Source organism: Lissotriton helveticus, chromosome 6 (assembly GCF_964261635.1).
Source record: "Lissotriton helveticus chromosome 6, aLisHel1.1, whole genome shotgun sequence".
NCBI lineage: Eukaryota > Metazoa > Chordata > Amphibia > Caudata > Salamandridae > Lissotriton > Lissotriton helveticus.
Genome location: NC_136067.1, coordinates 1,279,352,922 through 1,279,380,428, shown reverse-complemented (window position 1 = coordinate 1,279,380,428; position 27,507 = coordinate 1,279,352,922). Strand labels below are relative to the sequence as shown.

At 46.1% G+C, this 27,507-nt stretch overlaps 1 protein-coding gene across 1 annotated transcript in view; it reads left to right on the top strand.

The window, feature by feature from the left end:
* Positions 1–27,507, top strand: part of EIF4A3 (eukaryotic translation initiation factor 4A3) — a 134,526-nt gene that overhangs the window by 96,368 nt on the left and 10,651 nt on the right. The window contains exons 9-10 of the mRNA XM_078649024.1: positions 570–685; positions 3,884–3,991. Of these exons, the coding sequence (XP_078505150.1) occupies positions 570–685; positions 3,884–3,991 (224 nt within the window). The remainder of the gene's footprint in view (positions 1–569; positions 686–3,883; positions 3,992–27,507) is intronic.

The window sequence follows — 27,507 nt, the reverse complement described above, 5'->3', positions numbered from 1 at the left end:
GCACTGGCTGCCCATTGCAAAGAGATGCGTTTTCAAAGCAATGACGCTGGCCTTTCGTGCTTCCCAAAGGCAGCGGATCAGCCCATCTGAAAAACACCCTACGTCCTTACGTTAAAACCAGGGCTCTACGATCTAACTCCCTACTTTTTTTAGAAACTCCCCGATTTAAGCGAGCCCGCGCAGGCGGAAAAACCTTTGAGGTCTGTGCTACCAAACACTGGAACAAGCTCCCTCTAGCCCTGCGCAGCTGCCAAGCAGAACCTGCCTTTCGTAAATCCCTGAAAACCCTTCTCTTTTCCTCCTAAAACTGCTTCCCCGACCCTGTTCAGCTGGTTGTCAGAGTCCTTAGCGCCGGGAAGCCCCGTTGGGGCCGCTGTGCGCTTTATAAAATACACAAATAAATAATAAATAATAAAAAGTGCCCTGGAAATGATTTTGCTTTTTTTAGGTTGGAAATGCGTTGAATTTGGTACCTATTAATAGTTTTTCATTTCTTTACAAAGCAGATGCATGTCCACAAAATGTACAGTTTCTTATGTTTCTCTGTGGCTTTTTGTTGTCTCTTTCAGGTTGACTGGTTAACTGAGAAAATGAGAGAAGCAAACTTTACAGTTTCATCAATGCATGGTGACATGCCACAGAAAGAGAGAGAATCCATTATGAAAGAATTTCGATCTGGTGCAAGGTACGTATGTGTCAAGCTGGAATATTTAATGGGAGAGTAGAGAATGCTAAAATCCTATTTTTATCAAATGTTCTAGTTTAAGCATCATTATTTACATTTGAATGCTTATCAAATTTTCATGTCCGTGGTTTGGGCTTGTGTGGTCAGCAGAGTATCTTCTAAAGAAATACTTGCTTTTTGTGTACCTTTTAACATCCATTGCAGAATCGGAGAACACTTTAGAATTTTTCTATTTTGTTTGCTAGTGTTTGATTTTAGTAACCTTGATGCTCCCCCAATCACTGCTACATCCCCTCACCTGTACCACCCAAGTTTCCTTTTTTCCTCAATCATAAAAGGAATTTTTGGACTTAAACTGGTCTTAGGCATGTGTTATATGGCTTGGTAGGTCTCTGGGGGTTCCACATTATGGAAATAGTCTCATTAATCCTGAACCATTTGTGGTACTCGGTCATATGATGTACTCGGTCTGTCCTGTATGAAGCAAATTATTTGGAGTTTTCAAAGGCATTTTAAGACTTGTGAGTGAGGTTTGGTATTCGTGCACTTAAAAGCTTAACAATCAATCAGATCTGCCATCGTGTTCTTCAGAAACTCTTTATCAAAGTCTGAAGAAAGTCAGAATGTTGTGTAGAAAGTGTAAACATTCTAAATCCTTTGTATTTGGGTAGCTCCGCTCACTTTTAATCTCCTAAGCTTGAACTTTGCTCTTGCAAATATTTACCTGCTCTTGTAAATAGGGTTACCTCTTAAATTTCATCAGATAGTTGTCACACAAATTATCGGTCTCAAAGAATTTCGAAGTAGAGATCTGGATTACGAAATAGTGATTTTTAGAACTCATGGTGGGGCACTAGAAAATGTGTTTACAGAGATTGCAGTGGCTGACAAATTTCTGTAGGAGAAGCAGAAATATCTTATGTTAGAGAATAAGTTCTTTGGACAATTTTGCCAAGTTTATATGAAGACCTAGAACAACAGAAAGTTAATATTTAAAGCTTAGTGCTCGGAAGACTTGGTGATAGCAGCTTAACCATAAGTTGAAGAGTTGCTTAGTTTTAATATGCTTGAATTCCCTTTTGGCGAAATCCCCTTAAACATTTTTACTCTAGATAGGGGAGAAAGAAAGACACTTCAACATAGGTATAATGGGAAACGTTGCATCAGTTATTCTCTGAATCTTTCCATCCCAGGTTATTCATACGCACAAGGGTATTGTTATTTAGGTCCTTACAATGTTGAAACTCACCCGCAGATAGTGCATACCCTTATCATATCCACCTGAAAATCATTTTGTGTTAAGTTATGATAGGATTTGTATTTCCTTGAGCTAAATTACTGATTTTAATTCTGTTGGGTAAACTGGCAAATTACATGTTAGTTTTACCCCTTAAAGCTTACTTAGGCAGTGAGAGAGCTGAAGAGTGGGGAGGAGGAATAATTGTTAGGGTAGAGGATTGGGATAGGCGCTCTCTTCTAAGCCCCACCGTCTCTTATATATTTACGACTTCTTGTAATGAATAGCACCAACACTTTATATTATGTGATTAAGCTGCAATATCTAAACGCCAGTAAGGCAATGAAAATGATTTCTATGATTTATAATCTAATAATAAGTTTATTGCTCACACTTTGAGTGTTACACAGTGAACTTTTATACTGTCTAGTCATTTATCATGGGCGCTAGCCCGTTCCAAAGGTGGTGTATTAAAGGTTAAATCTTGTGTTCAATACATTGAATGTACAAGATTAGTACAGAAATTGGATGAAAATGCCTTCCATGAGGCTATTGACAGAGTTTAGCACAGACAATACTGTTCTTAGATGCCCTAGGAGAAGCCAGTGCTTTACATGTGTAAATATCTGACCGTGAAACAGAGTAGTTAATCAGCAGATGAAGAATGCATCATATCAAAAATGTATATTTGACAGTGCAATCTAGTTAAATGAGGCATAGCCCAAACACAATTCAATCTGTAGGTCTTGATACAAGACTTGCTTGACCCGCATTTTCTCCAGTAGTGATTGAAGGTGGGGGTCTGATAAATTATTTGATTATATAGTACAAGATCCCCTATCTCCACCCCCTCAAACTGCAATCAGATATCACATGCTTCTATCAGTCCACACTTGTATCCTCCATTATGCATCTGTAATATTATAGCCTAGGTTCTGTGATCTTCTCTTTAGCAAAACCAGTATCCGGAGTCGTGTTTTTGGGAATATAAAATGCTGTGGAGTGACTGTCACTTATGATATCTCGGCAACTTGTCCAAGACGCTTTAAGATCCAGGGGTGAAAGTGGGAAGCTTTTAAAACAAGCACTGGCGTTGCCAATAGGTCTCGCATTAGGAAAGTTTAACCTATTGGTATTGTAAATGACAAACTTTCCTAATGCGAGACCTATTGGCAACGCCAGTGCTTGTTTTTATTCCATTCCCTCACTGCCTGGACGAGCCCAGAAATGCTGAGGTCGGAGGCAGAAAATCAAGGAGTGTGGCAAATGGCCGGAGGGGAGGAGAAGCCGCAGAGCGCACGCTGGGCGAAGCCCTTTGATGTGCTGTGCGGCCGGGGGCAGGAGAGCTGAGATAGCGTGTTAGGGGAGGAGAAGCCGCAGAGCGCACGCTGGGCGAAGCCCTTTGATGTGCTGTGCGGCAGTGAATGCGCGTGCTTGTTTGCTCACGTTATTCACGTGAACTTAAAGAAAACCTCGGTTTCACGAGTTTTTTGAGCACTTGAATTCTCGCTCCCTCAATGGATAGGTCGCGAGACCTAAAAAAATAAATAATTATGTGATGTCTGTATCATTCAGATTGGTTGCATTAATATCTTACCACTATTCCTCTTAATGCCCTTTCATCACAGTGGTCAATCTGCATTGATTTAGTTTTACAAATAAAAGGCCTCTTGTTGACGTGACCTTGTGAGGAGAGTCCATGATAGTTGCACACACACATGGGTACATGTGACCGATTTAGAAGGCATAGTGTGTTTTGCTGCCTTTGAAGGGAGTTAATTCTGTGAGAGGTTAACACAGATTCATGGTCGAATTGCAGTTGGACAGTTGTAGAAGAAATTGTCTTTACTTAATATATAGTTAGCATAACTTACTATATGCTTTAGAGTTTGAAAGCACCGGCCTTAATTAGATCATTAAATATTGCAGATTTGTACATTTGGTTCACTTTGTCTTTACAGCCGGGTGCTCATTTCTACGGACGTCTGGGCCAGAGGATTAGATGTTCCTCAAGTGTCACTAATCATCAACTATGACTTGCCCAACAACAGAGAATTGTACATACACAGGTAAGGATGAATCTGCTGAAATTACATGTGATCTTACTAGAGTTGTTTTTACTTGCTGTAGTAATGTTAAGTTAGAAAGTTTTGTAACGGGAGGCAATTGCCTCTAAGAAACACCGGCTGACGAAATCTGAACTAAGTGGTGAAGTCATTGTTGAATGTCCTTGTAGGAACGTGCCCCTTTTTGACATGGTCACCCCCACTTTTTGCCTTGTGAACAGTGTGATTTTCACTGGTAGTGCACTGGGTTTCTGCTAACCTGGTCCCCAGTGTCTGAGCTCTTTCTCAAAACTGTACCATTGTCCCCCCAATTGGCAGCATGTTTAGCACCCTCTGGAAGTCCATAGTAAATGGTATTGTGCTGCCCTAAGGGACCCCTCACCAAGCACCTGCATACTACCATTGCAGCCTGCTTGTTTTGGTGCAGACAAAGTGAAACCATATGTCACACATCCCTGTGTGCCATACTCCTAACCCTGCGTGTAATATTTGTATGTCACCCCCACAGCTAAATATTACATGTGAGGGTATACTTGCATGAGCAGATATGCCCCTCTGCTGGTCAGTCTGATTACTGCCAGTAGAAGTGACCAGGGACGCCCTTTTAAAGCATTTGCTGGACAATGGTGAAAAACGAGTTCCCCAGCTACATGATGGCTTCACTGAAAATAAAGATGTTTGGTATCAAACATCTCGTATTGATAATTCCACACTGATTCCAGTGATGAATTTAACTATAAATGCACCCAGAGGGGTGGGCAAGGTCGAAGGCATCACCAGCAGTACACCACTAGGGGTACGGGATGTCCGGGTGCAAAACCGCATCAGGAGCACAATAGGTTTCTATGGAGATCGGTCACTGCAAAAAGAGGCTGCAGGCTCTGTCTGGAAGGAAATTTGGGTTGAACCAACAGGGGGCTCAAGACTTGCGATACTCAGTGACATGGGGACACCTGGGGTCTCGGGGCCAAGGGTTGCAGAGGTGACTTTAGGTGTTGAGCTTTCTTACCAGTAGTAGTCGAGGGGGCCTGCGTGCAGAGGCTGAAGGTGGCGGGGAGGCCACGAGGGGTGAAACTATGATAGACACGAGCGCTGGAGGCAGGGGCACCTTGTTGACACTGTTGGCCCACTTCAACTCTGGCCAGGGCGACTGGTGCAGTGGTTGCTTAAGGTGTTGAGTTTTGGTGGTTCTGGGGGCTTCAGAGTTTTTGCTTTGGAGTTCCTGCGGGTGCAAAAGAACGGGTCCACTGTTCACAAGATGTCTTGGGTATTTATTGAAGGTAGGCAGTCCTCCTAGGTTTCTGGAGGCAACACCTGCAGGACAAGTTGACATTTGTCGCAGGTTTTGCCAAGAGATGCAGACAGGCTGGCTGGGTTGGTACCAGGTCAGCTACTTCTCTAATCTCTGCTTTTGTGGCTCTTCAGTGTCCTCTCTCTTGTCATCAGGAAATGCTTCTGTAATGACATGGACTCCCCTAAATACTGAATTTAGGGGTGTTAGGGAAGTGTAGGGCAGTAGCCTATGGACTACTGACCCTTGGAGTCCCTACACCCCCTATATGACCACTTTCTGTTGGAAGTGGGTATAACCCTGCCTCAGAATTACTAAGTATGTCATCACAAATATTGCTACTTCTGAAAGATAGTGTCCACCTTGGTTTAGCCCACCTTAGGGGTGGTACTAGCCTGTGGGTGGCAAGCCTACCTGACTAGCTAATTTTCCTGCTTTTCCACGTGCCATAGAGGCTCTGGACAAGGGGGTTGGCTTTCTCTCCTGTGAGGGGGAGCCAGATTCGCATTTCAAAGGCAGCAGCTCTTTAAAGCCTGCTCTCTAGGAAGGCTTATTAGCAGGCCCTCCTGTGGGAAGGGTGTGACACCCCTTTTCTGGACAGGCTTTTGTTCTGGGTCTCTTGAGAGCAAAATGCTCTCACCCTAGGGGTCAGAACAGTGTCTCTGGTTTCAGGCTGGCAAAAACCAGACTGGGAGCACACCAGAGGCTGGTAAGCTTTCAGGGGGCACCTCTAAGGTGCCCTCTGGGGGCATGTATTGGTAAATCAATCCTTGGAGCCATTGTGGGTTTACCAATACGAGATGTTTGATACCAAGCATCCCTTTAGAGAAGCCATCATAGATCTGGGGAACTCATTTTCATCAGTGTCTAGCACATGTGTTAAAATGGCTTTCCTAATCACTTGCACTGGCAGAAATAGGACTGATCAGCACAGGGGCATATTTGCTCATGCAGGTATACCCTCACATGTAATATTCAGCACCCTGCCTTAGGTCAGTTAGACCTGCGTTGGGTTCGACGTACACATATTACATGCAGTGATAGGGAACATGGCACACAGGGATGTGCGACATGTGTTTTCACTTTTGTCTGTACCAAGATACGCAGCCTGCAATGGCAGCCTTGCAGTTGCTTAGTGAGGGATCCCTTAGGGTGGCACAATCCCTACTGCTACCTGTAGGGACCCTTGTTAGTACCTCAGACCTAAGGTAGTACCAGGGGTACCATTTGCTAGGGATTTACAGAGGGTGCTAAAGGTTTTGTCAAGTGTGGGAACAATTGTACAGTTTTGGGAAAGCTCTGGCACTGGGAACCTTTGTTAGCAGGAACCCAGTGCGCTTTCAGTCAAAATACATCAGTTACCAGGCAAAAAGTTTGGGATGACCATGTCAAAAATGGCTACTTTCCTACATACAGACTTTATCATATAGACGTGGTAAAAGAAAATGGACAGCGGCAAAACCAGTTTTGCAGTGTGAATCTTTCTGGGATTCACTATGCTGTGCATTATTCCTCCATCTAGTGATTGGCTCTGGAATTGTAGTCTTTTTTAGGGCTCGGCCTACGTCCCACGAAGTGAGCGTGGCTTAAGAGTCCTTTTCCGAGGGCTTCGAAAATCGTACCTACCGAATTCCAGAAAGCTCGTGAATTTTGCTGGGTATATTTGCCAGCTGCATGGCAATTGGGCCTCGCATGCGTGTGTTTTTACAAGAGAGCACGCAATAGGCCATAGGCATTAGAGTTGCTCCGCCTAGTGCATATTCCGTGCGGACAGGCGCAGCAGAAGGGCATATTTCTTCAATTACCAGCTGTCATGGCTCGCGGTAATTGAAGACAGATGCTGGGCGCATGTAGCAAGGGCACTCTGTCTCCTCGCGCTGAGAGCTCGTGACTGTTGCCCTCCTACCCACACTCTTCCCCCCCCCCCCCCCCCCCCATATAACTTCCCCTGGTTCCTCATCCCCCACCCCCATGCCTCCCGCGCCTCTACCATGAGCCCCGCAGCGCTGGAGGCCGCCGGACGCTGAGCATGGCCAATGGACGCATCCTGGTTTTACAATAGTGATCGCTTTCAGTGCTGCTTCTTTGCTTTTAGATCCATTTCACAGCACATGGAGCATTTAAGGACCCCCTGGCGAGTGTGAGGTGCTGCGGAGAGTGCAAGGTCCGAGTATGCCTCTGGTATTTGTATGGTTGGAGGCTGTATGTCTTAAATACAACGGTAAGTCTGTCTCTGTGCAGTTACGGACAAGGTCTGTGTCCACCTTTTCCTGGTTTCTGTTGTGTACTGCATTCGGGTATATCTTTCTCGGCGTGTGCAATTTTTTGAGTATACCTGTCTGTCTGTTGTGTCGCTGTTTGCAGGGTTGAAGTCTACCTGTCTCTATAGTATGCAAAGCTGAAGTCTGACTCTCTCAGTTGTGTGCAGGGAGTAAGCTTATCTCTGGTTTCGTTTTTGCAGTCTGTCTCTTGTGCCGGAGTGAGCAGATCTGTTAGTCTCGGGTGTTTCTCTACACGGCTGAGAGTCTCTCTCTTGTGTCGGAGTGAGCATATCTGTTAGTCTTGGCTGTGTGTCTACATGGCTGAGAGTCTGTCTCTTGTGCAGTAGTGAGCAGATCTGTTAGTCTCGTGTGTATGTGTGTATATGGCTGAAGTCTGCATGTATTTGACGTCTTTTTCTGTGCAGGGAAATAACCTGTCGGAGTGCGGTTGTTTGCCTCTGAAGTGCAGTGTACAAGCGCCTCTGTGCTTTTGTTGTTGTGTACAGGGCTCTGGCGGCTGTGTCTGTGGGGCTATGTTTATATGTGGTGATTTGCAGTCTCACTGCATCTGTATGTTGCGTGCGGGGTAGGTCGGCCTCTCATGTTGAATGCAGGTTTGTGGTTATCACGTGCTGGAGTCTACCGGTGTCTGTCTGGCGGGTTGAAGCCGGTCGCTGGCATCGCCATGTATGTGCAGCCTTTGAGACTGTCCGTCTCTGGGGTTTCTTTGTATTTTGCTGGAGTATGTCGCTGTCGTCGCGGAGTGACATGCTAGAGAAAATCTGTGTGATGCTGATGTGTGCAGTGTAGACACCTGTCTCTGGTGTGCAGAGTAGAGGAGCCTGTGTGTGTCTCTCTCTCCTCCCTCAGTGGGGTTAGCTTGTTTGTTTTCTCCTTGAAACCTACATCCCTGGCTGGGAAATGCGTTTTCGAGGCACTGGCAGAGATATTGCATTATGATGAGAATATTATGGAAAATTTGAGAACTAGGCTTCCCTGTGACTCCCGACGACCCTGCCCCCAGTATTGAACCCCCGACCTTCCACTAAGATATGTGATCGCTTTGTCTCCTTGTTCTTGTTCCCCTTCCTGGGCCATGAGTTTGTATCCTTGCCTGCCCCTTGAGCTGCGTGGCCTCCCATGGTGCGAGGGGGCTCTTTGTCCAGACAGAAACGGCTCCGAATTCCATGTAGTCAGCTTCTTGGCCCTCTTTCGAGGGAGCGCGGGAATCAAACAGGAGCTTGCTCCTAAATTGGTGTAGAAATGCTGCACGTTATCCCACACACAACTTTCGCCTATTAAAACCTGGGGAAATGATGTGGGAACACAGTACCATACCATGTTTTACAGCTCGGCGCCAAGGAGTCCGCGCGGAATTACCGTCCTATCTCTCGGTTTGAGGTGTGCAAAAGGTACTGAGGGAGTGCTCGTGCCTAGTAAATACCTCACCCTGCAATAGTTGTACATCCCAAGTGCGGTATTGTGTGCCAAAATAAAAGGTCCCTCTTAAGGTGGGCGATACAGGCTTCCTTAGTCTCAGAAAAAGGCCGTCCCTCGTATTAAGATTTAGTGTCTGATTCATACTCCAAACCATTTGTGATCACATGTGGACGCTCATTCTCGCAGAAGTTTAAACATGCCACTGAACCTACAACAAGGCATTGTGTCTCTAAATAAGGCCTGTGTGAGTCCTCAGTGACTCAGACTGGAAGCGTGCACGTGAAGGCCTGCTTTGTGTAATTCATTATCGAAAGGGGGCCAGTGCAGTATTTCTTAAAAGCGAAAAGCATTACCAGAATGTCTCAATTTAAAAATGTTGCTGTTTTTTATTTGGGGGTGGAGGGTGGTAAACATTTGTTCAATGTTGTGCATTGATTATATAAACCACATTGAAAGTGGCCTCCTCGCGCAGAAAGAAAGCTTCCTGCATGGATGAGTTTCAAGACCAGAGTGTGAGTATGCAGGGTGAGCAGTATGTGAGTGTCCAGGGCCAGCAGTGTGTGAGTATGCAGGGTGAGCCGAGTGTGAGTATGCAGGGTGAGCCGAGTGTGAGTATGCAGGGTGAGCCGAGTGTGAGTATGCAGGGTGAGCCGAGTGTGAGTATGCAGGGTGAGCCGAGTGTGAGTATGCAGGGTGAGCCGAGTGTGAGTATGCAGGGTGAGCCGAGTGTGAGTATGCAGGGTGAGCCGAGTGTGAGTATGCAGGGTGAGCCGAGTGTGAGTATGCAGGGTGATCAGTATGTGGGTGTCCATGTCTAGCAGTGTGTGAGTGTGCAGGGTGATCAGTGTGTGGGTGTCCAGGGCCAGCAGTGTGTGGGTGTGCAGGGCCAGCAGTGTGTGCGTGTGCAGGGTGAGCCGAGTGTGAGTATGCAGGGTGAGCCGAGTGTGAGTATGCAGGGTGAGCCGAGTGTGAGTATGCAGGGTGATCAGTATGTGAGTATGCAGGGTGATCAGTATGTGGGTGTCCATGGCCAGCAGTGTGTGAGTGTGCAGGGCGAGCAGAGTGTGAGTGTGCAGGGTGATCAGTATGTGAATATGCAGGGTGATCAGTATGTGAGTATGCAAGGTGATCAGTGTGTGGGTGTCCATGGCCAGCAGTGTGAGTGTGCAGGGCGATCAGTATGTGAGTATGCAAGGTGATCAGTGTGTGGGTGTCCAGGGCCAGCAGTGTGAGAGTATGCAGGGCCAGCAGAGTGTGAGTGTGCAGGGCCAGCAGAGTGCGAGTATGCAGGGCGAGCAGAGTGCGAGTGTGCAGGGCGAGCAGAGTGCGAGTGTGCAGGGCGAGCAGAGTGCGAGTGTGCAGGGCGAGCAGAGTGGGAGTGTGCAGGGCGAGCAGAGTGGGAGTGTGCAGGGCGAGCAGAGTGGGAGTGTGCAGGGCGAGCAGAGTGGGAGTGTGCAGGGCGAGCAGAGTGGGAGTGTGCAGGGCGAGCAGAGTGGGAGTGTGCAGGGCGAGCAGAGTGGGAGTGTGCAGGGCGAGCAGAGTGGGAGTGTGCAGGGCGAGCAGAGTGGGAGTGTGCAGGGCGAGCAGAGTGGGAGTGTGCAGGGCGAGCAGAGTGGGAGTGTGCAGGGCGAGCAGAGTGGGAGTGTGCAGGGCGAGCAGAGTGGGAGTGTGCAGGGCGAGCAGGGCGCGGGCGAGCAGGGCGGGCAGAGCGCGGGCGAGCAGGGCGAGCAGAGCGCGGGCGTGCTGGGCGAGCAGAGCGCGGGCGTGCTGGGCGAGCAGAGCGCGGGCGTGCTGGGCGAGCAGAGTGCGGGCGTGCTGGGCGAGCAGAGTGCGGGCGTGCTGGGCGAGCAGAGTGCGGGCGTGCTGGGCGATTGTTTAAGTATGCAGAGTGATCAGTATGTGGGAGTCCAGGGCCAGCAGCGTGTGGGTGTCCAGGGCCAGCAGTGTGTGGGTGTGCAGGGCGAGCATGCTTTCACCAGGCACACACACGCCAGCAACCATCAATGCACGCTTTCACCAGGCATGCACACACCACCAGCCGTCAGTGCACACACGCCTCTAGGGAGTTGCAAACCCCCCCCCCCCGTTACCAGGTGCACTCACCACCAGCCGTCAGTGCCCGCTTTCAACAGGCACACACACCACCAGCCATCTGTCCGCGCTTTTACCATGCACAAACACCACCAGCCGTCAGTGCACGCTTCCACCAGGCACACAAACCTCCAGCCGGCAGTGCACGCCTCCACCAAGCACACACCCCACCAGCCATCAGTGAACAATTTCTACGGGCACCAACAGCCATCAGTGCACACATCAATTGTTAACGCATCCACAATAAACTATTGTAGCTATCGCAGTATGGTGCACTTTACTTTTAAACATATTCATCTAAAGCGCAGCATGCCACCATTGATACAATTCCAATACAACCCACATATTTCTACTACATACCACATGCATACACTCCATAACACATGGCTAAAAGACATTGCCATTTACAATGCCATTAGCTCTAACTCAAAAAATCCGAGACCTATTGCATTTCCAATGCTTGTTTTCCTTTTTTCGTGGCCCAGATCGGCGTTGACATACCACCATTTGGTGTCCTTCGTGACGTTGAAGTGCTTCCTCTGGAAGCTCCCACGTTGAAGTGCTTCCTCTGGAAGATCCCACCTTTGGCCGCCATCTTCAGATTCTTTTTTCCACCATCTTCAGATTCTTTTTTCCGCTGTTGGGTCTGGATCTTTACCTAAGAGTTCCAAAGTTTTGGAAGCGGAATCCAGCAAAATAGAAGAAAATAGACAAAGAATCAAGTTTTTAACTACACAGAACTACAAGTCGGGTACCCAGAGCGACGAGGGAGAAGTTTTAACGAACAGAACCTCGACGTTCGTTGACGAATGCTCTCGCAGGGGGCTCCCTGAGCGCGAGGATGGACAAAACACCGTTCAAGTTTTGCACCAATTGCCACAAGTACAGCCAGAAGGATCAGCATCCAGTCTTCAACCTCTGCATGCCGCTCAACCACAGAAGCGAAGACTGCAACGCGTGCTCGGCGTTCACACCCAAGACCCTTTGAGTAAGGGAGAGGCAAAGAAGGGCGAATCACAACATACAGGGGCAGGGGCCACCTCCTTCTCTACGGGACTTGGGCCTCTCCAGTGGAGAAAAGGACAACATCGCCGAAGGACCGCAGCACTGCACATTCGTTGAGGTCCATAAGAAGACATCGAAAGGAGGTAAGGGAGTCATCGACCCCCAAACATCCAAGCGACACTCGAAAGAGTGAAGCAGAAGCCGAGTGACACTTGTTGAGGTGAAGCGAAGTCCTCAAAAGGAGCTGTGCCGCCGAAACACTAGACGAAAGCAACAGCCTCCCGGGACCGTCAACTGAGTGGATCCTTCGAAAAGGACTCCCAATCAGCGAAAACCCTAGAGGCGCAAGAATTTTTATTAATTTTTTTTATTTTATTTTTTTGTAGTTTTATATAGCGCGAACTAGACCCGAACCGAATCAGGTATCTGCTTTACATAGCACAAGTTACGTTTTTTTTTTACATGAGGACACACACTTTCGTTTTTTTAGGCACGGGGAGATTAAGTGATTTGCCAAGGAGGCAATAGAAGTGGTACCGCAATACCAACTGAAGAAAGGGGTTTACTCAACTTACTGGAGCCAAAGGTGGCCGAAACGCTAAGACCTATCCTAGATCTAAGGTTCCTGAACAAATTCATAAGGACTCAAAGATTCAAGATGACTTCCCTGCAAGAGGTAATACCACAAATACAGCAAGGAGACTTCATGGCTATATAGTTTTAAAGGATGCATACTTGCCCATCCCCATCAAACACTAGCACCTCATAAGGTTTGTGATCAATCAAAGCCACTACCAGTTCACAGTACTGGCATTCGGCCTGAAATCCGCACCATGGGTGTTTACGAAAGGCCTAGCAGCTGTCGCAGCACACCTAGGAAGGCAAGGGATACACGTACACCCCTATCTCGACGACTGGGTCGTAAAGGCAAGTTCGTACGATCAATGCAAACTACACATCCAGCAGGTCATACTAACACTGACAGGACTGGGTTTCTTGATTCATTGGGAGAAATCATCAACAGAGCCAGACAAATAAAGATATTCTTAGGGCAGAGATCAACACCATACAGGCCAAAGTGTTCCCCAGCAGGAAGAGAACATTGGCGATACTGAAGGAAACACGTCATTACCGCAAGGGGCAAGTTCTGACAGGGAGGACGTTGAGCAAGCTAATGGGAATTAAAAACAGTGTTCCTAGCCCTGTAAGCATTTCAGAAGCAGCTGTACGGAAACAGGGTGTTGATCCAAACAGACAACACCATGACCATGTTCTACATCAACAAGCAGGGAGGAACTCAGTCAGTAGCGCTATCAAGGCTAGCACAGGACATATGGGCATGGGCCATCCCACTAAGGATAGACCTACTAGCAATACATCTCCCAGGGAAGGACAATGTAGAGGCAGAAAGACTCAGCAGGCAGACGTCCGCATCCCACGAATGGGAGATCAACAAACGGGAATTACAGAGTATTCCGGAAGTGGGGTACACCGCAAATAGACCTATTTGCAACACACCAAAATACAAAATGCCAACACTTCGCATCCAGGCAACCAGACTGTAGGAAGGTAGATCCCTGACTATGGTTGCCCCCAACTTTTTGCCTGGTGTTTTGCTGGTTTTCTGACTTAGTTGACCTGGGGCCCCGCTATTCAGGACCCCAGGCCCACTGCTCTCTCTATTAAAATGGATTCCATGTACCCTAGGTACATATCTGATTGGAGACTGAGTCACCTTATCAGTCCCTGTACAGTATACCTTAGGTATCCAGGGCATAGGTGTACCCAGGGCCTACCAAGGGCTGAAGCATGTATTATGCCACCCCTGGCTGGCCATCCAAAACTGACACAACTGGCTGCTTGACAGCTGGGGCAAGGTGGTGTAATCACCCTTTGCTTTAGATATAGTATGCCTATATCTAACCCTAAAATGGACACATATATTCCTATCATTCACTCCTATGGCAGGCCTTAACAATGCTGAAGGCAGAGTGTTTGGAATAATGTGAAAAGGTGCTCTGGCATGAGCTGAGCCCGTTTGCAGCTTGCGGAACCAAGTCCTAATAGCTGTTCCATGATAACGCTATACCATATACTCTTAAGTGCATTATGTACCTCGCGGTCAAATGCTAACTTTGGTATAACATTATCAAAACATGTCGAGTAAGGTGTCATACGAATTGGAATACTAACCCCTCGCCAATTCTGGCGACGGGGTTAGCATTCCACCCTTCTAGAGGGACACGACATGTTGGTAACCTGTAACCCCGGTTAAAGTCAGACATAGCCTCAGCTCTACAAGATGGATGCTGCCACCGAGACATAAGTCTGCCCTCCTGCTGCTGGGAGTCCTCCCAGCGCGGGAGGCAAGGACAAAGGGTTTCCTGTCAGGGGCGGTGCCAGCACCGTCCCAGACAGGATTTTGTGTATCCTAGGTAGGCAGGGCTTTAGAGGAAGGTGACTGCAAGTGGCACCCCGGTGCTCACTGTGCATATGCCGGCTTGAACCAGTTCCAGGGGCACACCAGCCCCTGAGCTGGGGAAAGCCCGGCATGGGAGAGGGGTGTAACCACCCCCCTTCCTAGTCCCACCCATAGGGCAGGACTTAGTCGCGTGCCAGCCCCCTTTTGCAGGATAAGGTAGGAGCAGGCCCCCTTCCAAATCAGATCATCTTTGAATCCTGAAACTACTTTCCACGAAAGGAACTCAAGACTCTTCTCAAGATTTCTCCCTTGTGACTAAGGAGTAGTCACCCTGCAGCAGCAGGCACCAACTAAGTATGTTGCGGTTTGCTGCCAGCCTCTCCTACGGATCAAGACTGCCCAGCTCGACGAGACCCGGACTCCCTGCCCTCTCTGACCTCAACCTACCTCTACAGCACAGCTGAGAAGCGTGGGTGCGACGAGACCCGAGGACCCGGCGACAATCAGAACCAGCACGACACTGACCTAGCACGACCACCGAGGGACCCTCGAGTGGGTGCACTGGGGTAAGAGAAGCCCCAACCCCAAGCAGCACGAGCACCGAAGTCCAGCCCCCCAGCATCCTCCAGATCTGCGTGGGGCCCTTTTGCTCCTGCGCTGCTTGCCACGTTGTCCGGTCACTTGCCCGTCGGCTAGTGACCCTCCAGACGACGTCCTACGTTTGTTTCACCGCTGGTCTAGCTCCTCTAGACTGGCCCTTGTCTCCTCTTGAAGGGGAACTTCCTCGGACCCTCCTGCTCCACTCCAGACGCCATTTTGTGCCTCCACGTGGGCTTGCCTTAGCCAAGGCTTGTTGCCTCCTCCAACGGATCCAGCATCGCCAGCAGCAGACATCCGACGTGGGACAGCTCGCAGACCTCCAGCCTGGTCGACATCAGCGCCCTGGTCCGTGCAGTAGCAGAATCCAGTGTCACCTCTTCACCTGGCTGAGTGACCTCGTCCGGTGCCCTCCTGGTGCCCACCTAATCACTGGCTAGTGATTCAGAACTTGGTCCCCTCTGCTTACAGGTACTCTTCTTCAACTGATCCCGTCCTTGGATCAGCCCGGAACATCTTCACTGGTCGCCTGCCAGCAACTTTTCCTTCAGGCTCCTGGTTCGTCAACGAGGGTTTCCGACGACACTTGAACCCTATGCAGCCGCAGCCCCTGGGCTAGGTAAACCGAGTACCACGGTGCTCCAGCGTAGAACAACTCTCTAAGTGTCTAGATCCACTTTCGTTTTTGACCTACCTAGTCGGGTTCGCCCGAGAACACTAACTTTTGCATTTACTAGGATCCATAGACTTTGTTCCGCATTACGCGTGAGAGTTCCCACTCTGCACACGACGTCCCTAGGCCTCCTGCTAGTAATCTAAAGGTTCAGTAGAATAGTCCTAGCAATCCCAAAGCCTATGAGAGTAGTACTTACCTACTAGTAATTTCGCATTCCACTTTTTGTGTATATGGTTTTTGGTGCACCTCGGGCATTTGTGTAAATTGTGCGACTTTCAGTATTTTCGTAAGAGTTTTGTTATGTGCTTAGCTCCCTGACTCATAAAGAGAGCAGGGTAGACTTGTTATAAATAAATATCCTTTTATTTTCATAACAACTTGTGTGGTGTCCTTTCACTTGGTGTTCAAGGGGTAAATGTGATGGTAAAACAGCTGGCTTAACACGCCCTCGAGAGTCTAGCCTTAGACTGCTCTTGTCCATGCTACTAGGATAGCTGGTCTATCAGGTTGACTTACAACCAATCATCAATAAGGGTTGTTTGGACTGATACATAGTGATCACTAGAATAGTGAGCACTGCATATCAGGCCAACTTCTCACACAGACCATCGGTCACAAGGGAATGCACTATGGATAAGTTGGTCAAAGATATTTGCATACGCTTTTCCCCCGATCCCACTGATACACAGGGTACTCAGCAAAAGCAGGATCAGCAACATGTCGCTGATACTAATAGCGCCTCAGTGGGCCAGACAGTCATAGTTTTCGCAAATTGTGGAGATGGCGCAGGCACTAGCACACAAATTCCCAAACAGAAGGGACCGGTTAACAATGCAGAACGGAAGGGTGCTACACCCAGAGCCAGAGAGCCTCAGCCTGGCGGCATGGCTCCTGAGGACCTAGAGTTTGAACACTTCAAACTACAGGCGAGCACAATGGCAGTGCTCAGGGAGGCAAGAAGGCCTACCACAAAGAAATGCTACGTAGCAAAGTGGAAGAGCTTCTCAGAATGGTGCATTTGGGAAAAATTGCAAAGGAGGATCACAAGGGAGTCAACAGTGCTAAAATACTTCACACATCTACTGCAAAGCAAACTAAGCTACACGCCCCTACGGGTAAACTTAGCTTCGATTGTGGCTTACACGAGAGGAGACACTGGGAAAAGTTTCTTCACCTCGCAAGTCGTAAAGAGAATTCTAGAAGGGGCGAAGAGGATTGCACCTCCAAACAGAATGCCCGCACCAGCATGGAACCTCAATGTATTGCTGACCCAATTCATGAAGCCACCATTCGAGCCCATGCACAAGGTTACACTGCACATGCTCACACTAAAGACAGCCTTATTAGTAGCTATCACATCACTACAGAGAGTGAGTTGCAGGCGCTAACATTTCAAGAGCCCTACCTGCAGATACACAGTGATAGGATTGTAATGAGGGCAGACCCACACTTCATGCCAAAGGTGGTGTCTCAGTTCCACATCAGCCAAACAATCCAGATACCGAGGTTTTTCCAAAAACCAACCACAAGCACGGAGAGAGCGCTGCACACACTAGACGCCAGAAGGGCGGTGATGCACTATATAGGAAGGACAAAGGAGTGCAGGAAGACAAATCAACTCTGTTTCCTTCGCAAGCAGTTTCTTGGAACAACCAGTTACCAAGAATACCACTGCATGATGGATTGCACAAACCATTCAACTATGCCACAAACAAGCTGGGCAACAGTTACAAGGAGCAGCTCATGCTCACTCAATGAGATTATGATTATTCAATGTTTATTCGGATAAAATATACATAAAAGCGCAATTCAATCACAGTCAAACAGGAAAAACAACTGTTATATAAAAAGTCTCATTTAGATTCATAACTAAATTATTATATGAATCCGCGATGATTGCGACTAATAAGAAACACATAGGTTTGATAAAAAGAATTTCCACGGTAAGCAATGTATGAAAAAACACAGTGAAAATGAGCACTGTCTTATTAAAAGTTGGTAAATAAATAAACCAATAAGATAACATTTAAAAGACAGTTGGACGGGCATTCAAAAACATCATATTATAATAAAGTGCAATGAGTGTAAACAGTATTAGCCATATAGTGCACATATAGTTGAATATAAGTACCAGCACAAGCATCATATTAAGGTAAAGTGCAATTTGGTTGTAAACAATGTCGGCAACATTATGCAGGATAGTTAATTTTGCTTGCGCTTCCACGCCTAAAAGGTGACACCTTGGTAAATGTTTGAGTAGAAAGATAATAGCTATGTACACCTGGACATTATTAAGTGCTTTTATCACATTATAAGGCACCCATGGAGGCGCGTGAGCGTACTGCTGCTTCTAAGAACGAGCTTACTCGGAAGGTCAAATCATCACTTCCGAGTTGTACGATTTCAAGGTACGCTGTTTAGTAGTCCATAATGGTTGCTGCCTTGAAGTACAGGATCAGGTATTGCTTTGTATATTTACCGTAGTAGTTACACAACAATAGAAAGTGTACCACCATTTGGTTCCTACCGGTGCCACACGGACAAGGCATCTGCTCAAGATTATTGAATCCCAAAGGGAAACAAAGTGAGTACTTTATTGAAGCATCTCTGAGGCAAAAGAGTAGGCTCCTCTTCCAGCGCCCAACGCTATTCAAAAGATATTTAGGTAGCATACAGTTTTGGGAGCCAGATGCCTCCCGGAGGGGCATGTACCTGACTACTGATGGTTTGAGGCATTCGGTGGCATGTCTTTCATTGTTATATAATTCATATAATGCCCTCATGAGTGATCTTTTGCTCATACCCTCAATTGCAAGTGGATGTAGAAAGACATGTTCCAGGTTCACGCTGGTTAAACTGTTTCTGACAGCGGAGAACCAGGGTATGGAACCACCCTTGTCGCACTTAAGGCAGTTGGTGATGCTCTCTTTTGTTAGGGATGCTGCAGGGTTCTGCCATATTTTTAGCCAGAATATCGCTGGGTGCAACCTAATAAAATCTATATAAAACAAATTAAGATCCCTATGACATACATAGGAAGGTGAAGAGATTTGGGCCCCCAAATTTTTCTGCAAAATCTGTTTTCTTCCCTTTGAACCCCGCTGCAGTTTGTGAATCCCCAAATTTCCGCGCCATATATGGCTGTCGGGATACACTGCGATTTATATATCTTCATTAACGGTGATCCCACCTCTGCCTGTTTCGGCTGCTGAAGGCACAGGATGAAATTGATCGATTTTGAAAGTTTGCTTCTACTGTGGGCAGCATGAGCTTGCCAGGATCCTGTCTCTGAAAACACTAGGCCCAGATAAGGAAAAGTGCATGTGCGTAATAGGGATTCGGTACCAGATGTTATAGAATTGATAGTGTTTTTTCGGGCCACAGCTCATTATATATGATTTTTTAAAATTGGTACAGAACTTCAAATCTGCCATAAAGGACACAAAGCCCTTGACTAAAGTGCGGAGTGCATTGGGGGTGCGGCCCATGATGACCACATCACCTGCGTATAGAAGCGCGGGGAGTATATTGCCGTTCATTTTTGGGACGTCGTTAGTCAGTTTTGACAGGGTGTTGTGTAGATAGTTTATATAAAGAATAAAAAGTAGAGGGGCGAGTACACATCCCTGTCTGACCCCTCTACCAATAACAATCTCCCCTGAGACCTCCCCATAGTTACTAATTCTAACCCGTGCCTTTAAATCCCTGTGCAAATGTGCCAAGAAATAGACCAGGGCCTCGTCCAACCCATAATTTAAAATGACCGACCATAAGCATGACCTATTAACAAAATCAAATGCTGATGTGAGGTCCATAAAACCCACAAAAAAAAGGTGACTTTTGTGCACTCGTGTATTTACCAAGGATTAGATTTAAATTCAGACACTGTTAAACTGTACCCAATTTGCTCCTAAAACCCAGCTGACATTGATTTAAAATTTGGTCCGCCCAAGTCCTAATTTTGTTGAAAACAACCCTTCCTAAGATTTTCAGAGTGTTGTCTATCAAAGAAATAGGTCGGTAACAACTAGGGCCGGATCGGTCACCTTTTTTAAAAATGGGCACAATAATACTAGTGGACCAAGTGCTCGGGATAGTTGTTTGGGTCAAATTGTTAAAAACATTACATAGAAGAGGTTCCCAAATTCCGGTTCTTGTTTGATAAAATCAATAGAAAGCCCATCTGGACCTGGGGCTTTGTTCCCTACACTTTGATGTATGGCATCCTCTACTTCTGTCACTGATATGAATATATTAGCGGCTGGAGGGCTGATGCTAATATTCGGGATCATTGATGTTTCTGTATAGATCCTAGCGAAGTGTGCCTCCCATGATTCGCTCGTTATATTACAGCTTATGGGAGTGATATTTAAACCCATCGATCTCATAGCTTTAACTGCTAACCAAAATTCGTTTCCTACATTCAGTGTAGCGGCACAGGCGAGATTGTCCCAATGTTTTTTTAGGATCTCGTCTGTTCGCAACCTGGTCGCTTTGTAACGATTCGTAACAATCTGACAAGGATTACATCCCTGGGTGAAGCCGCTAATGCTGCATGCAGTTCTCTTTGCTTGCGAGCAGGTGACATCGAACCATTTGGGGTTCGGTCTAGTGTTTAAAGCTGGTCTGGAAATCATGGGTTTAATACCTGCGCATAGGCTACTAAACGTCTCGATCTCTTTATCAAGAACGCTGCATGACAGACAAGTTTCGATAAGCAGTGGATACGATTTTATCATGTTGGCAAATAAAGCTTTATTATCTATTGCCTTCCAGATTACTCTTAGCTTATCAGTAGATGCCACTAGGTTATTTGCCCCAGGTTCTATCACAGGGCTAGGTTTAGGAGAAAATCTAATAGATGTTAAAATTGGGTTGTGATCTCCCAGAGTAGTACGTAAGACCTCTGCCTTTACTAAGAGATCCTCCAATGAGGCTGATATAAAGACATAATCAATTATAGAAGAGCAACCTCTGCCCCTATACGTGGGTATTATGTAGTTCTTGTTTTGATTTGCATCAGCTCTTTCCATTACATTAATTAGATTACAAAAGCATAAATGGTCTGCTAGTTCCACTTCTTTTATACGTAGGCTCTATGGCCGAGGGAATGGCAGATGCGCCAGTGTCGCTTGAAAGTCTTGCGTTGAAATCACCGCCTAAAGAAATTCCGACCAGTTTATCGTACATATTATTATTTTGTAAATTGCCGATAAACTCGAACAGATTAATAAAATTCCTGTTTGGTAAGGTTGTAAAATCGTTATTATAAAAATTCATAAAATAAATTGAGGCCCCCCGCGTGTAGATCGTTGCTTGAAAATTATCGTTGTTGTTAGTGAAATTGTGTAAATCCTGAGGTGGTTTATAGAAAAAACCCAAGGGCAATGACCAAATGAGGGTTGGAGAGTTATTATTGAGTACCTGTGCTGACAACGATTTTACCAGCGGTGGGCGTCTAAAATTGACAACGATGCAATCTCCTTTGATATTCTTTTGGGAGGAGTCGACCCAACCCACCCTGCGCACCATTAGTATCTCACTGACATTTGCCATCCTTAGACCGTTATGTTTGGCCAGCCAGTCGGCGCTCTTATTCCGAAGTTGCACCCAGGACTCAGTTTGGTCTTTCTTTAGGGGAGGGACGCCCACTAAAACATAAGGGCACACTTCAGGAGGTAAGTTAAGAACAACTGTGGACGGCATAATGTCCTGATTATCTGAGTTATGATTCGCCCTAGCGGTGTTTGGGATATTTAATGGTATGGGGTCTGAGTTTATAAGGTTACCCGACACAGAATTACATGGCAGGCTGTTACTTGTGTTGTTATTACGGTTATAACTAGGCACTATACATGTTGAAAGGATCTCGCTAGGGGTTGGCTTGGGAAGTGAGCTAGTTTTTTGATTGCCACACATTACGCAGGCGGTATTACAAAGAGGGGGCGTAGGGTCAACGGTCTGCTGAGACTTGTTTGAGTTAACTGTTCTCGGTGACTTTGTAAGCAGACCCCACCCCAGTCTTGCTAATAACACCAGGTAGGCCTCTTTGTGTGTCAGATTTCTGAATCAAATACTCCAGCCGGTCTAAGCATTTCGAGAGGGCATTAAAATGCTTGTCAACCAAGTTTTTCATACGTTCATAGACAGAGTCCGCTATAGTGTCAATTGATATGTCACCAGGTCTAATCCGAGTGGTTGGAGCTATTGTATGCTCGGTTTGGGTGTAGATAGAGTGGACAGAGTGGGCTGTGGCTTCTGATAGGGTTAGATCAACAATAGTGTCAGTTATTGTGACAATGGGCCCTGCAGGTATGGCCGTTGTGCCTTGTATCCAGGAGCTCAAGGCTGTGGGCTGTAAGTTAGGGCGAGGTGGCTGTTTTCTCTCAATGAGGAAGAAAGGAGCTGCAAATGCGTTTATAGCTAACACACCGATGATTCAAGACATTTGCCAAGCTGCAACATTGTCTTCAGTGCACACGTTCACTAAGCTGGAGGAGCAAAAGAAGGCAGATGCACATATGTGCATAGTGTACTGCTCCTTATTCTTGCTCTACCTAGCCTAGGGTAACGTATAGTTTCTTACCTGTCAGTGTAGTTTTGCAGCTTGAAGACTTTCTGGATTCATTAGCGAACCCACCCTCCTCCGCCAGAAAGATGAGACCGGAGGAAAGGGATTAAGAATGAACAAGACTTAACCCCTTAAGTGCTGCCGTTGGACGTCACGAGCACTACCTTCGTAGTGCTGCGGACGGCCGACGCGTCCCTGCCCGTTTTTGCGGAAGTACCGCACTGCCGCGAAATCGCTGCTGCGGCAAACGGGTTAAAAAATAAGAGGAAAAACAAGAATAACTCAAGGAAAGTAAAAAGAATCCAAAGATGGCAGGCAAAGGTGGGAGTTTCCGGAGGTAGCATGCCGACGTCACGAAGGACACCAAATGGTGGTATGTCAACGCCCACCTGGGCCACGGGGAAAAACAAAGAGAAAAATAACTACAATTCCAGACCCAACCACTAGATGGCGGAATAATGCACAGCATAGTAAATCCAGAAAGTCTTCAAGCTGCAAAACTACACTGACAGGTAAACTATACGTTACCCTGAAACATAGGCTAGGTAGAGCAAGACTAAGCAGCAGTACACTATGCACATATGTGCATCTGCCTTCTTTTGCTCCTCCAGCTGTTGTGTAAGCTTCCCCTACACAGAGCAGGTTGATAACAAACTGCACCTTTATGAATTTCTTTATACATAATTGGTACAGTGTAACATTCCCTTACCCAGAAAGTACAGGCCAGCCAGATAACTGTTTTGATAGTGGGTCAGTGGGGAGACCTCAATCTAGACACACTGGAAGATGAAGGCTTTGACATCTTGACCTCTCCTCATGTGTGTTATTCATTCCTTATTCTTTCGTGCTTGTAGAACCTTTGCCTAGGACTGCAGAATGTTTTGACACTTGCTTTTGGATGTTCAGCAACCAGTTTACCATCTGCTGCCATAAAGATTAAATAGCTTCTTAAGCATACTCCTCATTCTGCCACAGGAGTCTAAACTGTCACCTTTGGAACAATAGGTGTCCTCTCTTGACAGCAAGACTTTGATTGGGCACCACTGATTAACTTAATGGTCCCAATCTTTAATCGAATGTTTGTTTAGCTCAAATCATGTATAGCCATAAAGTACTTTTACAGTCTAGTACTTTAATATCTCTAGCAGTCCTAGAAGAACACCACCTGCCTCAAGATTTTACACAGACAATCTTGGTTCTAAGGAGGAATACTTGGATCTTGTTAAGTTCATTTTGTAAGTATTTGAATGAGGCAGTAATGTCCCTGATGTCAACCTGATAAGCAGAACATTGAAGAGCAGCTGTCTTCATAGAAGGTGATATGTGGAAGAAGGCCAACCCAACTGCAATAGTTGTGCAGCATATCAACAATATCAGTTTATACGAAGTAGTATCTGTTTCTGCCTGCCCTCAGTAAAGGAGTGTATAGAAAGAGTTGAGTCCATGCACATTCACTTTACTTGCATACAAAAAAATTGCTGCGGAATGATAGGCAAAAATGTATAATTGAATGATAGCATGCGTATGTTAATGCATAGAATTAACGCTTCACGTCTAAAGACAAAAAAGGCTCATGTGGGGTGAAATAATACAGGATAATGATTTTTTTGCCATAGGATGTTAGCAAAGACTATTGTGTTGGTAGTTGGAGGACGGCACTTAAATTGTAAGCTGCTCAGGGGAAATTGCATCTTCTTTGGTACCAGATCAGCGCCTCCACCACCAAGGTTACACCTCAGGCCAACTTCAGCCATGCATGATGTCCAAAAACGTGATCCATTCACACATTAGGACCTTGGAGTAAGAATAGTATATTGATAGATGTGACTTTCTTTGGTACAGTACCTGCTGTTTATAAAAATTGCCTAGTTTCCAAGGTTTTCAGAGTAACAAAGGCTCACATCCATGGTGTCATGCCTCGCAAGATGAGGTTGAGACATGATTAAGTGTATGAGGTTGATCTGTAAAGTGCAGGAGCTACCCTGGCATATGGATTTCTGATGAGGGTTCCTGTGCTATAAGGATGGGAAGGTTTTGCATTTTCTGTGGAAAAAGGAATGAGAATTCCATTGTTCTCAAAGAAAGAGCTAAACATTGGCAATTAGTACTGAAAATGACCTCCTGCCAATGTTGGACCATCAGCTGGATAGATGATCGGGGAGGACACTCTTGGGCAACTATCTAGTGAATCGTAGGACTGTGGTGCAGGTCCTTTACCATATCGGAGTGCTTTCCCTCAAGGCTAGTTGCTGGGTCTTTTAAGTTTGACTGCAAGATTTGGCAATTTGCCAGGTCTGATGCATGCTAAGCCATGGTTGAGACCAACTAAGCCAACCCCTTGTAGATTATGTAACCGATGAGAAGAAAATATTATACATATTATATATTTGGTTTGCATATGTACATCATTGAAGGTTGAGAGCGAGTTATTTAAAAACCTGTTTTAATGAAAGAGGGATACGACCATGCATGCAAGCTTTGTTAGCTTGTTTAAGCCAATAGATATAGTAATGATTGCAAACTTTACAAAATGTATGAACCTTGTGAAAAAGAAGTTGGAAGTTAATGAATCGAGCGTATTAGGAATGGAAGTTGTTGATAGCAACATTTGCATATGAGACACTGCATGCAAGTAAAGATCTTATACCTGTAAATAATTATTTTAATATTTGTAATAATGAAGAATTGAATTGCTTATCTAATGTTTTATATGAACTTTCAGGTGTAGATACATTTTTAATGATTGAGGACTGCTGATCTTCGAGTTGTAAGATTTTAATTAATCATGCAATAAATAATTAATAAGTTTGACCAAAATAAGTCAATCATTCTGGACCTGCTTGGTGTTCCATGAGATGCCAGATCAATGTTTATGGAATTTGCCAGGTGTTTAATGCATCATTATGGCCTCTAAATATTTAGCTAAAGTGTTTCCATAATGGGCATGAAATAGCACACATGGTATTTATTTATTTATTTATTCAAAGTTTTATATAGCGCGAACAAGATCCTTACAGATATCGGAGCGCTTCACAGAGACAGGGGCAAGGGCAACAGGAATGAACAAGATAATGGGAGCAATATAGTAGTCACTAAACATAGAAGATAACAATAATGTACAGAAACATATCAAAACCTATCAAAATACAGTCAGGTAAACAAGTAATATAAATACAACAAAGAGTAGCATATATTGGTCGTTAGAAAGAGAGTAGCGTAGTAGTGACCCCCTAGGTAGGAGGATAGTGCCAAAGGGCAGGGTGATCAGTGATACAGCGCGATGCAGAGACTCAGTTCCAGTCTCTGTAAGGTTCAGGAGATCTTGGCCAGAAGGATTCTCTTCACCTCTTTCTTGAAGAGTGCAGTGGAGGAGATAAGCCTCGTTTCCGGAGGGAGCGCATTCCAGATCCTGGGTGCCATTCCTGAGAAGGAGCGCTTGTATGTTTTTTCTTTCCGGAATCTACTAGGTTTCAGAAGTAGATTTTTTGTACTACGATTGGATCTCGACCCTCCTGATATAGACAACTTTTGCGCGAGGTAGTTGGGTGCTTTGTGGTGCACGGCCGAGTGTGTCGTTATTGCAATTTTTAGCTGTATTCTGGCTTCAAAAGGCAGCCATTTTAGAGATTTTAAGTCTGGGGAAATATGCGAATGTTTTCTTGAGCCAGTAATGAGTCTCGCGGCAGCGTTCAGGGAGGCTCTTAGGGGTGCTGTTGTGGATAGCGGGAGTCCACTGAGGGCCACAATTCCGTAGTCTATGCGAGGGATGACTAAAGCTTGTACAGCAGTTTGGAAGTCTTTGGCAGGGAGGAAGGGTTTGAGTTTCCTCAGTGTGTTGATTTGGAAATTAGCCCCTTTTGTGGCTATGCTAATGTGCTGTTGCATGTTGAGCTTGGCGTCAACTGTGATGCCTAGGGATTTCGCTGAGTCCACGATGGTAGGTTGGACATTGAGTGCTGTTAGGTTATTGAGCCACATTTGGGTGGTGGAAGTTTTCGCCGGGGGTGAGATGAGTAGGAACTCAGTTTTCAGCGCATTTAGTTTGAGGTGATTAACGGCCAACCAGGATTGAGTGTTGCTAAGTGTGGAATTCAGTAGTTTGATATCTTCCGGGGATTGTAGCTTTAGGTAAAGTTGTGTGTCATCGGCGTACATATGGAATTGAACATTGGATGCTTGGAGCAAGGTGGCGAGTGGTTTCATGACGAGGTTGAACAGTGTGGGGGAGAGGGAGGATCCTTGTGGGACACCTAGATCTGCAGGCACTGGTTTAGATAGCACATTGTCGATCTTGAACTTCTGCGACCGGTTATGAAGGAAAGAAGAAAACCATTTGAGAACAGTTCCCGAAAGACCCATTCTAGTGCTTAGCAGCTTCAATAAGTTCTCATGTTTGACCGTGTCAAAAGCTGACGATAGGTCAAGAAGGATGAGGAGACAGGAATCATTGCGGTCAAGGATTTGGAGGGCGTCATCAATTATGTGTGTCATAGCTGTTTCCGTGCTATGTTTCGCTCGGAAGCCTGATTGGTGAGTGTTGAGAAGGTCAAATTGGTCAATGTGTTTTGTTAGTTGGAGTTGGACACATTTCTCCAGCAGTTTGGCCAGGGTGGGGATATTGGTGATAGGCCGGTAGTTGTTCAGGTCAGACGGGTCAGCTGTGGGTTTCTTGAGTATAGGTGTGACTTGCCCCACCTTGAGGGAGTCTGGGATGAGGCCTTGTTGAAGGGAGCTGTTGATGATTTTGGTCCAAAGAGGGAGGAGCAAGGGGGTGAAGTCTTTTACTGCATTAGCAGGTAGGGGGTCTGTGAGGTGATTAGAGGGCTTCAGAGTGCAGAGTAGTTTGTGTATAGCTTCTTCCGTGTAGCTGTCGAAGTGCCGCCATGATGCATTGTTTTTAGGTTGAATGTTAGACATTCTGGTGTGATTGGGGAATCGGCTTAAATCCATGACGAGGTGATTTCTTATGTTGTCGGTCTTTTGCTTAAAGAAAGCAGAGAAGGCTTCACAGTGTGGGGTGTCGCTTGTTGCTTTGTTTGATTGTAAGGGTTGTGCCTTTGTTTGAGTCTTGATTAGTTCGAACAGTTTTCTTGGCCTGTTTTTTGCTTGGTCCAGTAGACGACTAAAGAAGTCCGACTTTGTGCGCTTTATTTTCCTAAAGTAGT